At 45.4% G+C, this 14,873-nt stretch overlaps 1 protein-coding gene across 1 annotated transcript in view; it reads left to right on the forward strand.

The window, feature by feature from the left end:
• Positions 1-14,873, forward strand: part of Rasgrf1 (Ras protein specific guanine nucleotide releasing factor 1) — a 110,242-nt gene that overhangs the window by 59,416 nt on the left and 35,953 nt on the right. The window contains exons 12-14 of the mRNA XM_034483968.1: positions 450-586; positions 3,068-3,150; positions 12,702-12,950. Coding sequence (XP_034339859.1) covers positions 450-586; positions 3,068-3,150; positions 12,702-12,950 — 469 coding nt within the window. The remainder of the gene's footprint in view (positions 1-449; positions 587-3,067; positions 3,151-12,701; positions 12,951-14,873) is intronic.

The raw sequence follows: 14,873 nt of genomic DNA on the forward strand, positions 1-14,873 counted from the left end.
TACTTTCACATCGGGGAGCTGTAAACCAAACTGAATGTTCAGCCCTGTCCAGAAGAGTTTCAGATGTCAATGGTACTTGTCCCAGGTGTTAGCCAGATGGCTGGGCTGTGAGGCCCCGTCTGACCCTGGCATAGCTGTGTCCCTAGTAAACTTAGCTGAATCCTGGCTCAGAACCCATTGATGTAGTGAAGGCAGAGAATGTACTGCTTAGTGGTTCAGAATCTGAGCCTATAAATTACTTGTGCATGCCAGATCTTCAGCTTCTTCCTCTTTGGAATGATGACTCTCACTCAGCCAAAATCGTAAAACACTATTCTAAAAGGAGCATCGAGTAGCCTGGTGTCCCACCTGAGCCTCTACTGGTACATGAGTTAGGGACCAGAGGACCTTATCCAGCTCACAAACACCCACACTCACTCTCCTAACTTCATATTTTGTCACTGAAAAAGCCAGAGCAGCTGCACAAGAGGTAGAACACTTGGACTTTAAGATCATGGTGGAGCCAAAGGATTCCCCATCCTTCACAGTCGTCCTGGTAGCCTCAACCAGGCAGGAGAAGGCAGCGTGGATCAGTGACATCATACAGGTGAGCAGCATCATTTGTCCCTCAGAGCTCATTGTCCCTTCATGTTTGGCCTGGTGAGGGGTCTGGATGGTCAGAGCACAGCTGAATTGTTCTACTAGAAAAGACCAGAGCTGTCTAGATTCATGGAGGCTGACCCAGCCAATGAGAACCATCTGCAGTATGGCTTTAAACCCTTAAGACTGCCAGGCACTGTTCCGCACTCCCCAGACCCATGAATGGCAAGAGTGTCCACATTCCAGTCTGATCTCCCCGTCCTTATATGCACACACACAAAAAGTCTTGGCACTGCCATCTATGGAGGTTAGATGTGGCAGAAGAGAGAACTCTACAGCCCCGAGACACCTGGGCACCTACTCCAGTTAGTCAGGACAGCCTGCCGAGGTCTCCAAGACAGCATCCATGTGCTAAAGAAAGATAAAGTTTTGTCCTTTGTCTATCGCAAGCAGTAGAGTTGTTCTCCTGGCTCTATTTAACCATTAATCAGGAAACATTGGCTTTTCCTGAAAAGTCAGCAGCCCAAGATACTGGGGCACTGAAAGTACAAGAGGTTCAAAGTTGAATCTACTTACAGCGCTGTCAGCAGCTCCTGATTTGGGCTCCAGAAGCCAAAGGGCAGTGTCACATCCCTCCAAGGTAAGAGCCAGGTCCCAGAGTTTTCTGTCATCGGCTATCCTCTCTGAAGAGCTAGGTGGAAGTGTTAGGCGAGCAGCTGACATCAGGAAAGACAGCTATGGCTGGCTTTCCTCCCTTTGTCTTGGGGACTTGGAGAGGAGCCCTGTGCCTACAAGACACTGGAAGAGCGGGGTACTCACTATACCGAAAAGGCTTCCCTCACCCGCTCCCTGCCTTCTTACCCCTCTGTCCTGCTTCAAAGCAGGGTTCGATCTCCATCACTGAGGAGAAAAAGGAAAAAAAGTTGGAAGAAACTTCCAGATAAAGAGAAATAGTAAAACACCAGGGATCAGTTTTCTAAATTAAACTGAATGCCCAGGCAGTCCATAAAAGCTGCAGACGTCAACATTGCTTGGTTCCCAGGATAGCAGCTGCTAGCCCTTCTGGCAACCCACCCCTCTTGAATCCACAGAGGACCAAGGCACAGTGGGATTACACATAGTGCAAATTCTTTTTGAATTGTATGCCAAAACAAAAACAAAAAACAAAACCAGCAAGTTCTAGAGAAAATGGAGAGATCAAACCTAGCTGTTTCCTGCCCTCAGTCAGGCACAGCTATCAAAGGCTGGCTCCTCACCTCTAGGGATCCACAGGGATCTTTACCCTCTAACAACATTGCCACCCTGTCCCTTCCCTTCAAGAACCATCCTGGCAGCTTACAGAGGACCTCTGCTGTCTCCATAGCACTCTGACTGGAATTGCTGATAGAATGAGCTCGAAAGAGAGTCACAGAGTGGTTGGTGGAGAAGTTGAGCTGGTAAACACAAATGACAGGAACCTTTCCCTGTATGCTTCTTCCTCTGCTGACCTGGCTTTTACATGGGGACTGGGCCTGGGGCACCTGCTTTTTCCACTTTCCAGTGACCTTAGTGCTAGCCTCCACTAACTCACAACCTCAAGGCCATAAGATTCTGTGATACGCACGGAGCTTCCCATTAAGGGATTTAGGAGGAACCCCTCCACAGCAGACATGTTAAGTGCAAGGCAGAGGGCCAGGAGGTAAACGGAGGCAGCCCCGCCCCTCCCCTCCCCCAGGATTCATCTTCTGAATTTGGTTGGGTTTTGTTTTTGTTTGAAGACAGTCTTACTATGCAGCCTAGGCTTGTCTCAGACTTGTGATCTTCCCGAGTTGTGATCAACTTACTAAGTGCCAGATTACAGGCATGGAGCACTTCACTAAGCATAAAAGAGGTTATCTTTTAGTGTTGTTTGGGAAGGTTCTTCTTATTCAAAGAAGAATTGGGCTTTTGAATTTTTTTCAGAGAGTGGCTAAATATCCTGCCACCATCTCTGCTGCCAGCCTGCATCGCACCCCTTCACTTCCCATGGCACTCCCCACGTATAGACTGGAAATGTAGGACCAAAACCACCTCCGGCATCAGGGCATTGGCACGGGGGGGGGGGGGGCATGGGCACAGGACACATGTATTCTACACACTCCGGTGCAGAAGCTCACTAGGCAGCTTCCCAGAGAGCCCAGATCACTGTGGGGCAACCTCATTCTTGACACCGGCTTCAAAGGGTGCAGCAGAGTGGCCACAGTCTGATGCACCTGCTCGGCAAACACCCTGCTAAAACGACACTATTAAACCCATCTGCGTAGATAAGGAAACAGACTCAGGAAAGTCAAGTCAGTCCCCCAAGGTCACTTGACTTCCAAAATTTGAATGATGCTGTGTTGGCCTTACCCTTTCTTAGACAGTGCCCTTGAAGCCTGAGCATCCTGAGATCAGACTTGGAGGGCTCCAGGTGGGTCTGGGTTCCAGTATGGAGAATGGGTTCTGAGCCTAGGATCCTCTCTGTTTCCAGTGTGTGGATAATATCCGCTGCAATGGGCTCATGATGAATGCCTTTGAAGAAAATTCCAAAGTCTCCGTGCCGCAGATGATCAAGTAAGTGCCCTTCACCTGTCTGCACTCCAGAAACCAAGCATCGCTCAGAGACACTAGGACCTGGACAGGGCCAGTCCCTGGAACTGGGAACATGCTGGGGTTTGTGATGGGAGTTCATTTCATGATGTCTGTTTGAATGGGTCCTTTAATGTCATTGCTTTTACACATGTTGGGTTTTGAGGTTATTTTGTTATTGTCATTAGTGGTGGTGGTGGTGGTGGGTTTTGGTTGGTTGGTTGGTTTTGTTTTGTTTTGAGACCACATTTCTCCGTGTAGCATTGACTATACTGGAGCCCACTTTGTAGACCAGACTGGCCTCCAACTCTAAGGTCCGCCCACCCTAGCGTCTGCCTCCCGACTGGATTAAAGGTGTGCACCACCACCATCCATCCAGCTAGGTTTTCTTTTAAAATAAATTTTTATTTGCATGTTGGATTTCTTTATACTGGGCTTTTTAGAAATATGATATTTGGAATGAAAAATCTCACTGATTGGTTTCTAAGGATTTTTCTTCTCACTACAAAACAAACACATAGAACATTTCAAAAATACATTAAAAATCTAATTGCAGGGTGCCGCTACACAGCCAGTTCATCTGTGTGAATAGTCCTTCAGGATAAGGGAAATAGCATCCTGCTGGACACAGTTTTCCTAGTCCCTGCCCCCATGTAACATAGCTTCTGTAAGCTTCCTGAGATATCTTTCCTCAAGTGGCTCTCACCTCCTTCTTTCCTCTCCTCCTCCCTCTTCTTCTTTCCCCTACTCTGCAACACCTTGGCTGTCTGGCTTCCATCTTGACCTCTGAGTCCTAAGTCTGATGATGTCACTGGGTCTCTCCCAGGACACCATTGCCTCCTGGCTTGTGCCTAGTTGACTATGGCTGGCCTCTCTGTTATTTCCAGTGAGCACCCTGGAACAGTATATATCACAGGACTTGTATCTAAAGGATGCCAGACTCCCTTTCTTGACACTTGCCAACAAAATAAAGGCAAGCACGTAATAAGCCTACTGTGTGTTGCTGTTACATATCTTCACAGTGAAAAGTCACTCTGCGCATTTAGAAATTAATGAAGAAAAACTCTTAATAGCATGTTAACTGGTTCTGCTAATACACAAAAGGGAATAAGCTTTCAACAGAATTTACCAGCCTGTATATACCTTTGGCTTATTAATTCCAAATACACTATCGCTCTTAAACTTCTTTAGATCCCAATTGCAGGGTTACACTTGGAACCGTTTAAACAAAGACAGGAGAGACTACAAATCCAGCCACTTGAACAGATGGGAGATTTACACAGAGAAGATGTTGCCACAGTTATTTCTCAAATACACTAGTGTTGTTCTTTTTGAATAGTTGCTACCTGGGGTCATCTTGTCCACCTGACAGAACTATGTTTTATGGTATACCAGGTCTTAATGACAGTAGTCACCCTGAGCTGCCCCTCGAGTTGCCTCTTAGAGGCATGGTCTTTGATATGGAAAAGGGCCTAATGGCTAGTTGTAAGTTAAGTGGGTGTGATTTGAATATGCTTGGCCCAGGAAGTGGCACTCTTTGGAGGTGTGGCCTTGTTGGGGTGGGTGTGGCCTTGTTAGAGGAAGTGTGTCACTGTGGACATGAGTTTAAGACCCTCATCCTAGCTGCCTGGAAGCCAGACCCAACTAAATATTGTCCTTATAAGAGTTGCCTTAGTCATGGTCATGGTGTCTGTTCACGGCAGTAAAACCCTAAGACAGAAGTTGTAACCAGGGTCTGAGGTATTGCTGTGATAGGACTGACCTGCTTTTGTTTGGAAGAATGTGGATTTGGGGACTTTGTATTTGGAAAGCAGAGGAATGCTTTAAGCAGGGCTTAATGGGCTGTTCTAGTAGGACTGTGAAAGACTGTGCAGGCCCGGCCCAAGTGGGTGACCTAGAGACTGTTTTGTGGTATTCTGGTGAATAATGTGGCAACTTTTGCCCTTCTCTGAAGAGTCTACCTGAGTCTAAGGTAAAGAGATTTATATTACTTCCATTGATTAAGGAAGTCTCAAAAAAGCCCAGCAGAGACTTTGTTCTCTGATTTAGTCTTATGAAGATCATTTTATTGAAAAGGAGCAAGTTGAGAAAGGAAAAAATATAAAATGTATAGTTCCAGTAATAAAGGGGCCCCAGGAAGTGAAATGGAGCTGAATCCTACATTCAAGGAGATAAATAGATTAAGGGAGTAGTGACCTTGGGGCAAGATTCTACCCAGCTAAACTTAGGTGCAAGCATGGTGGCACACACCTTTAATCCCAGGAGACAAAGGCAAGCATATCGATAAGTTCAAGGCCAGCCTGGTATAGAGCAAGTTCCAAGTAAAGAAAATCTTAAATGCAGGCATGGTGGTACATGCCTTTGATCCCAGCATTCAGGAGACAAAGCCATGCAGATCTCTGAATTCAAAGTCAATCTATAAAACAAGTTCCAGGACAGCCAAACGTAGGGAGTGAAGGAGTTGGAAAGCAGAAAGCTGGTGATAATGTAATAGGACAAGGGGGCCATGTTTCAGCCCCAGCAAGCAGCAGAACTCGGCAGCTTCAGCCATGGCTCTGGCTTTAGAGTCCAGAATAGAAGGGACTACTGGGACAATTGATGCTGGTTAGCTGGAGCTAAGAAATTAACAGTGATTAAGAAGAAACCAGCATCACTGAGGTGAAATCTTCTGGGAAGTGTTTTCTGAGAGTATAAAGAAGCTGTGTTCCAGAGATAGCCAAGGTTGTACTTCATGCTGCAGCTATACTTGGTAATGTGTAAGAATAACCCAGGTGGTATACTGATTTTGAAGGCATGAAGGGGTCATGGAGAGCAGCTGAGGCTTGGTATTGTGAGAGGCCAGAAAAGGCAACTGGTGCAGGTGCAGCCTCAGTTGCAGTTGACAGCCCAGGACTGAAGGGGTCATGCAAAGAAGATAAGGCTTCACACCATAAAGAGAGCCTATGAGAGGCTATTGGGGAAGTCTAGTTGCAGCAGAAGACCCCAGTGTATTGCAAGAACAGCAGGAGCAGTGAAGTCAACCAGAGACAAGAGTGCTACTGAAGGGCAGAGCTGGAGATGTGACCCTTTGGAGGAGCCTAGAAGATCATGTGTGGATCTTAGACATTGGAACAAGAAGCTGTAACATTGAAGTTGCCTTGGAGATCCCAAGATGTTCGAGAAGCCAGAGCCATGGAGCATCTGCTGAGGAAGATGCTAACCGGAAGCGGAATCAACCCTCCCTGATGGAATTAAAGAAGTTTGTTGCAGCCTGCAACAAACAAGATATAAAAGGAGTTGGAGATCTGAAAACTGCTTTGACATCAGACATGGAGACGCAGAGTTTGGAGTTTGCCCAGCTGGTTTCCTGTTTTGCTTTTGGGATTATACTTAAGTAATTGGATGAATCTCAGAAGAGACTTTGAACTTTGGACTTTGGACTTTTAACATTTCTTGAGCCTGCTATAGACTAAGGGCCTTTTGAAGTTGAACTAAATGTATTTTGTATTATGCTATATTTAGATATGATCCCTATAGACTCATGTATTTGAACAAGCTTATGGGGGCAGGGAATGGAATGTGATGGTTTGTATATGCTTGACCCAGGGAGTGGCATTATTTGGAGGTGTGGCCTTGTTGGAGGAAGTGTGTTATGTGGGCATGGGCTTTAAGACCCTCACCCCAGCTGCCTGTCAGCTAGTCTTCTCTTAGCAGCCTTCAGATGAAGATGTTAAACTCTCAGCTCCTCCTGCACCATGCCTGCCTGGGCACTGTCATGCTCCCACCTTGCTAATAATGGACTGAACCTCTGAACCTGTAAACCAGCCCCAAATATATGTTGTTCTTATAAGAGTTGCTTTGGTCATGGTGTCTGTTCACAGCAATAAAATCCTAACTAAGACAGGGTGTCTTCTTTGCCATGGGAATGGAACCCTGTTGGAGGGCAATTCTGGTGAACAAACATTGACAAGTGTTTTCCCATCATGCTAAACTTGAACTATCTCTAGCAAGCCTGGTTAGTATACCACTTACTTTTGAGGTGTTTGGGGAATCACTGCTCCCTTAGTTAGCTAAATTCTACTTTATGTGACTTAATGTCTCCTAAGCAAGTTTATTAGTAAATCCTTTATAACATCATTTTATTACTTCAAGTTTCTCCTATTATCACTAGGGGTCAGCAGAGACAGCTTCAGGTGCACCAGATCCCTTAAACTTTGACAGTGGTCAGGTATCATTTCCCTCTCCTCCACATCACTGACCACCCAGAGGTGGTGGCAGTGGGGGCCATAGGAAGAGCTGTTCAATGAACCAAAGAGACACAATGAAATGCCACTATGGACAGTAGGGTGGGTGCCATAACACAGTTATGTGGCACTAGGAGGGTGCAGGGGATGAGGGACTAACTCACTTGGCACAGTTGAGCAAGATTTCCTTAAAAAGGGAACCCAGAGCTAGCATCTAAGGCCAGTTGCAGTTTACTAAATAGAAGGGCGTTCCGAGAAGAAGGAACTGTGTGTTTTCTCAGAGTCAGGACAGTGCTGTGTGTTTGAGAGATGACGAATAATCCCATGGGCCTGCAGAGTTATGGGCTTAGAGTGTCATGTAGGCAGTGACCTGGTGAACTGTGGTCTCCAGGTACCTGTTCCCATAGGCCTTGGAGCAGACAGGCTCACCGACCAAATTAAGATGTTTCCCCATAGTGTTTGGTGAGTCCATTTGAAACACAGAGTTAGAAGCAGGGTTGGGAGTAGAGTAATGGAACAGTAGGTCACCATGATTTATAGTCAGTGTCTGCTCCACGTTACCTGAGTTCCAGTTACACAGTGCTCTCCTGCCCTGCCTTCCCCCTTGCCCCCAGGTTGTGTCAATCTTCCCTGCTGCATAGACCAGAGTGAAAGATGAGCAGACCCAAACTATAAAAGGTACTTATGTCTGTGGTACATACACACTTGCCCTCTCTGAGCTGGAAAGGGGCAGACATGCACAACCATAATTGAGCATGTCAGTTGGCCTAACCAACCACATGATGTTATCTGCACATATGTTTCATCAATGGATGTCTTGCTCAAAACTAAGCATAACATAAATATTGAACATCCCTGTGCCTCATATAGATTAAGGGTACCATGAATATTTGGTACCCATGTGGTCCATTGATCCTTTCCCATATTCAGGATACAGATGCTGTAGTTTATGTGTGTCTGTGTGCTGTTTTATGAGCTATTCCTATACTTAATTTCACTTCTCATTTCTCTGAGCTTTTTATAGCCCAGTCAGATCTTATTAACTAACAGAGCAATCTACACCATGTGGTGAAAGATGAGGCGGATGAGGCATGTGGGATTCAGTTAACAATGTTGTGTCTGGCAAGCTGTTGGGTTTTATTCTGCAGGTAGTAGGGTTGTTCCCAAAGGGTATCAGCCCCATCCCCTTGGTGACCACCCTTATAGAGCCCTTGGGAGCAATGGTATCAGCTGAGAAAAGGTAATAGGGCCAAGCTGTGGACTTGGCCAGCAGGTCTCTAAAATGTTCCTTGTCCCTACAGGGATACTCTGCTAGAAAAAAGGCCTTACCTCTGTTTCTGAGATGATCTCTTTTGAGATGTCATTCTCTCTGTAGCCCTTGTGGTTTATTCTACATACTTTGGGTTGGTCCCATGTCAGGGTTTATATTCCTGAACAAAACATCATGACCAAGAAGCAAGTTGAGGAGGAAAGCGTTTATTAAGTTTACATTTCCACATTGCTGTTCATCACCAAAAGAAGTCAGGACAGGAACTCACACAGGGCAGGAGCCTGGAGGCAGGAACTGATGGAGAGACCATGGAGGGTGCTGCTTACTGGCTTGCTTCCCCTGCCGTGCTCAGCTTGCTTTCTTATAGAACCCCCGGACTACCAGCCCAGGGATGGCACTACCCACAATGAATCCTCCCACCCTTGATCACTAATTAAGAAAATGCCTTAGAGCTGGATCTCATGGAGGCATTTCCTCAACTAAATCTCCCTTCTCTGTGGTAACTCCAGCTTGTGTCAAGTTGACACACAAAACCAGCCAGTACAGCCCACTTATCCCACTTCCCTTCTGGTCTGTGCAGCAGAGAAGACTGATTCAGCCATGGAGAAACATGGCAGGGGGCCAAGACTCAGATAATGAGGAACTGTCACTTGTCCACACACGACCCTAATCTGCTTCTCCATTTCTCTACCTCCTGCATTTCCCATCCTGCTCCTTGGAGGCTCTAGGGAAAACATCAATACTTTCTGATATTTCGAATCCCAGTAAATCTAGACAAAGTACTTGAGAGTTGAACATAAGGCCTCACACATGTTTGGCAAGTGCTCTACTGCCCAGCTGTACCACCAGCTCCCCCCAAAAAATCAAAAGCACCTTAGAAGTGGTACAAATGAGAAAATAAGTCCATTTACGCAGTTCCTCCGAGTTCTGTCTGAATCCTTGAGTGGGGGACACCCTCTGCAGAGCCAGGAAATTCAGAGAGGCTTACAGCTCTCTATGTTCCATGTGTCATGCTAGGCCTCTCAAATTGGTTCACTCATTCCTGTCTCAAAAGAGCTCTGTGAAGGGCCTTATTTCCAGTTCACAGATGAGGAGACTAAGACCAGAAGACTAGGTATTGTCCAGGAAACAAGGATAGAGCTGCAAAAAAGGAGTGTCCTTCACATGTATGATTTAAATATAAAGTAACCCCCCTACTAGTTCATGCAGTTTCAATACTTAGTACCCCACTTCTGACATTATTCTGGGAGACTGTAGGGGCTTTAGACGGCTGAGCCCAGTTGGAAGAAGTGAATCTCTAGAGGACAAAAGGGCTTGAGAGTTATAACCACGGCCTGCTTCTGGATTCATCAAGATGTATGCTGCACCATGCCCCGTGGCACTGCCCAGCCACTGCCCTGTGGTGGACTGCCTAAATAAATCTTTCTCCCTGAAGTTATTCCTGTCAAGTGTTCTGTCACAGCCATGAGAAAAGTAACCATTACAGGCAGAAACATGTTCTCTACTCAGTAGTCAGGACAGGCTGAACTGTTTCTTTAGGTCTTTTTTTTTTTTTGCTCTGAAGATTCATTATGATAAAATTTTGATAAGAGCATATATGTATTTTTAATTTATGTGCTCTACTGGTAATATCAGATCAGAAAAAAAAAGGTCTAAGATAGCTACTCTGTACAAGTAAAATCAACTACAAAGATACAGTTGTCAGTGTACAGGGAAGAGAGGACAACACAAGGAAGGAAGGGAAATCAAGTGAACACTGCCTTTCACTCTGAGACTTTCAGTTGTCAAAAATTTTTAAAAAAGGGGGGCGGGCAAAACATGATTACAAAGATTTACAATGTCCAGAAAACAAAACAGCAAAACACACTTCAGAGTCATTGCTTATGCTTAAATATACCCCACGCTGTTGCCATTAACTGAGTTCTGCCATTAACTGGCTCAGCTGCCAGTTAGAACTGCATGATAGAATGGCTTTGGGGGCTATCGATTCCCACCAAGCCCAGAAGATGCCATTGATCTTGAGTTCAAAGTTTAGATCCTGAGTTCCACCTTCAGTTCCCTGGGACCCCGGGACCTGGATAACTGACTCCTCTCCTCACATCCTGGCAGCCCAGGGAGGAGTGGAACCTGATAATAGACCCAGTTTAGAAAGTCTTAGAAAAGGCCATGGGTAGGTTTTGCTTGGGACAGATTTCCACCCTCGCAATGATCACCTTAGCAAGAAGAAAAGACTCAGTAAGTCCTTCAGTAAACTTTGGGGTGAACTGACAGGCCCTGAGGGCTTCTTTTCCTATGAGAGGGTTAAAGTCCATCTGATCCACTGCGAAATAAAGACTGGTCCTGATGATCAGAGAGTAGATCAAGAGCAGAGTGACCTCTATTACAAATGCTAGGGAGATGGAAGAGAATAAACTCCCGAGCTGCCTACCTACATTGGCAAGTAAGCTAGAAGTTTATGATGAGAGGCTTTGCAAAGCCAGCTTTATCAATAACAGCTTCTAGGAGCTATGAGAAGACAGTCTCTCTAGGACTGTGGCCAAATGCATCGATGACTTCCTAAGCCAAGAGATTTAAAAATCACTGCTGGTATACAACTGTCATCCCAGCACTTGAGACAGACGGATTTTAGACTCTACCCAAGCCTGCACTCCAGATGGCAACACTGTCACAAACTAGAAAGGAAAAAGGAAAAAAAAATATGGGGGTGGGGAGTCAGTCTAATTCAGTTCTTTGTTATATTAAGGGTCTTAAGTCCTTTTGTGGTCCTCGGTTTGGGATTACCATTAGGGACTTACAATCCTGATTCTGGTGGGGAGGTATCTTTCTAGACAGGTTGCGTAGTTCTTCCTTTGACCATCCCAAGGGTATCACATCTGTGACATCACTTTGCACTCTTAGTCCGAAGAGCGTGGATTACCACAGTTGCATATTGTACTTCAAGACTACGATAAGAACTGGAGCTGGAACACTGTACTTCTGCTGGAAGTTTTTCCTTCAATGTCCTTCTCTGAAAGTTGTACCCTTCATGGACCCCAAATTGACATTGTGATGTCACCCAGCTTTCTACACAGCAGGTCAAGCTCCTGCGAAAACCTAGAAATCAGTTTCTAAAATCCAGAGACACCTCAGGGCAGCAAAACAGAAGCTGGTTTCCTATTTTCTTTTTTCTTGGAACACTGGCATTTCCCTTGCATCTTTTCAAAACCCCTACCCGGTATTAGGTTTTTTTTTTTGTTTTGTTTTTTTTTTTTTTTTTTTTTTTTTTTTTTTAGATAAGGTTTCACTATGTTGCTCTGGCTGGTCTAGGACTTACTATGTCAACCAAGCCGGCCTTGAATTCATAGAGATCTGCCCAGTCTGCCACCCAAGTGCTGGGATGAAAGATATATATACACCATCATACCGGGTCCTACTTATTTTTTTTTTTAATTGCATGGTATAAGTGTCTCTACCTTAAAAGTACAAGTCAGTAGATTTCAGCACACTATGTTGTACAACTGACACCAACATCTACTTCTAAATGGGTCAGTACCCCATTCCTCTTCGTGGCTGAGTAACACCCTGCTGTACTTCATTTGACCATCCATCTGCTGGTAGACATTTGTAGGTTGTTTTCACTCTCCTCTATTATAGACATTACCACTGGAAATGTAAATGGGCAGATTTTTGTGTGAATACAATTCTCGAGTGTCTTGGTTTGATGGTTTTGTGTGTGTGTGTGTGTGTGTGTGTGTGTGTGTGTGTGTGTGTGTGTTTCCAATACTGAAGGATTTTAGGATCTTGGGGAATGGAGTTACAGCTCTTTCTTGGTGTTATCCTTCTGAAGTTTCCAGAAAAGCTGTCTTTGTCTGGGGGTTGGGGGGTGGGGGGAGGGCAGGGTTGACAAGATGGCCTGATGGTAGCCTCACCTCTGACCTAGTGAAGAGACACCTTAGACATTCGTCCCCACTTCCTCCTTCCTTAGTGTTCAGGTCCAGTGCCTCCTTATGTTGCTGTGATGCTCATGTGTGCACGTCACCTCTCCTTGCCCTCCCCCTTTACAGGTCTGATTCATCCTTATACTGTGATGATGTTGACATCCGCTTCAGCAAAACCTTGAATTCTTGCAAAGTGCTGCAGATCCGCTATGCCACCGTGGAGCGCCTGCTGGGGCGCCTGACTGACCTCCGCTTCCTGAGTATTGACTTCCTCAACACCTTCCTGCACTCTTACCGTGTCTTTACCACTTCTACGGTGGTCCTAGACAAGCTGATCCATACTTACAGAAATCCTTACAGTGCAATTCCTTCCAGGTATATGCATGCCTTCTATCATCATCTACCAGAATCTCTGAACTCTGACATGATGGCTTAGTGTATAAATGATGACCTAATCTCAACCTCTGGACCCCACATGGTGGAAGGAGAAAACCCACTCCTGCAAGTTGTCCTCTGACATCCACACTTTCTCTCTCTCTCTCTCTCTCTCTCTCTCTCTCTCTCTCTCTCTCTCTCACACACACACACACACACACACACACACACACACACACAAATACATTAACTAACTAAATGTGAAAAATATGTTTAAAAGAGTCCCACCATAACTCTTCTGCACTAGGATCATGCACCCCCTCCTGAACCCCACAGATTTCTAAGCCAATGAGGTCTCTGGAAAAGAGGCTGTCCCAGAATTAAGAGTGATAAGGGATCCGTCGTTCCCAGTCCACAGAGGGAGTATATTTCAAGACTGGTTTGTTTGTTTCCCAAAGGAAGCTGGGAATGGTGGGGTGAACCTACAGTCCCACAGCTCTGGAGTGTGAGGAGCAGAAGCATGAGGTCACCCTCAGCTATGCCTGTTAGAGGTCTTTTGGGGAAGACTAGGGAGGGATTGCTCTGCTCTCCCTCTCTTCCCCAAAGCCCCTCCAGGCCTAACCACCCATGCTGCTGATCACTAAGCTTCTTTTGTTTTTGTGTGTGTGTGGGTTTTTTTTTTTTTTTTTTTTTTTTGGTTTGGTTTGGTTTGGTTTTTACTCTTTCACATCTGAGATTTTATTGGTGGAGGAGCAGAGTACACAGACATTCCAACTCTTATCACACCCACCCAAACTCTGAAGAGACACATTATATTCATGGACATGAGTGAAGAACTACATATTGTTTTTCTCCTAACTTTATTGCAGTGATGTTCCCCTCTTCGAGCTTGGCAAGTTTCCCTAGGACCTCTCATAACAACCAAATGCTCAGAATCCGCAGTTCCACCAGCTCACAATTTTATGCCACATACAGAACATACTCAAAAGTTCCATCTTTCACAGCATATTATCATAACTGTTAGGAAAATGGACTGCCGTGACCACAGACATCACAGTTCTGAGAGGGCAAGGACCAAGGACTGACTTTCTTACGAAATGGTTCTACTAGAAACACGGGGCCAGATATATCTGAAAATACTCCAGACACAAATGCACAACTAAGACTCCAAATTGCCATTTAGTACGCTTCGTATTGTAGGATATAAACTAGCCCCTCTACGAAATGTTCTGGTGACACCCAAGACAGTCACAGCCTCTCCCGAGTCAGTATCCTGCTATTTTCTGGTTCTACTCAAATAAATAAACAACCAGTAAATGATTTAACCTCTTAAAAAAATTTACACTTTAAAAAAAATGGGATGAGGTGGGATTCCCTCACCTTGTAAAAAATGTTTCTAGAGCTACTAAAAAAAACTCGCATTTACAAAATAGTTGATAAAAATATTCCTCTGGGTTATACAAGGAGGGAGGTATGGATCACTGACAGACGTGATGGATGCCTAGTCGGACTTGGCTTCTTTCTCTTCCTCAGAGGCTGGACTCTGGTTTTCTGCCTCTTCATTTTCTGCAAGCAGATCTAGTTTGCTGGTCAACCACTTCAGCCCGTTTGCCCTTTGCTCCCCACTTCTCTTTTGTCTGCACTTTTTTTTTTGTCTGATGCTTTATCTTTTACTGATGCCTTTTTCAGCTTGGTGTCCACCTCGGCAGGGGCGGGCTTGGAGTGGCACTTGGGCTCCACTTCCGACGCTCCACGCCAGCCTTCCTCTTCAGCATCATGGTGGCACAGGGTGGGATCCAGATCTGTCACGTAGCTGCACTGCCTAGCAGCCACCACACAAACTCCACTAAGCTTCTTTTACCCATCCCCTAGCCTTGGTCAGAGAAGTCAAGGGATATTCATTATTCTCTGTTCCCTAAAACC

Source organism: Arvicanthis niloticus, chromosome 21, assembly GCF_011762505.2.
Source record: "Arvicanthis niloticus isolate mArvNil1 chromosome 21, mArvNil1.pat.X, whole genome shotgun sequence".
Classification (NCBI taxonomy): Eukaryota; Metazoa; Chordata; class Mammalia; order Rodentia; family Muridae; genus Arvicanthis; species Arvicanthis niloticus.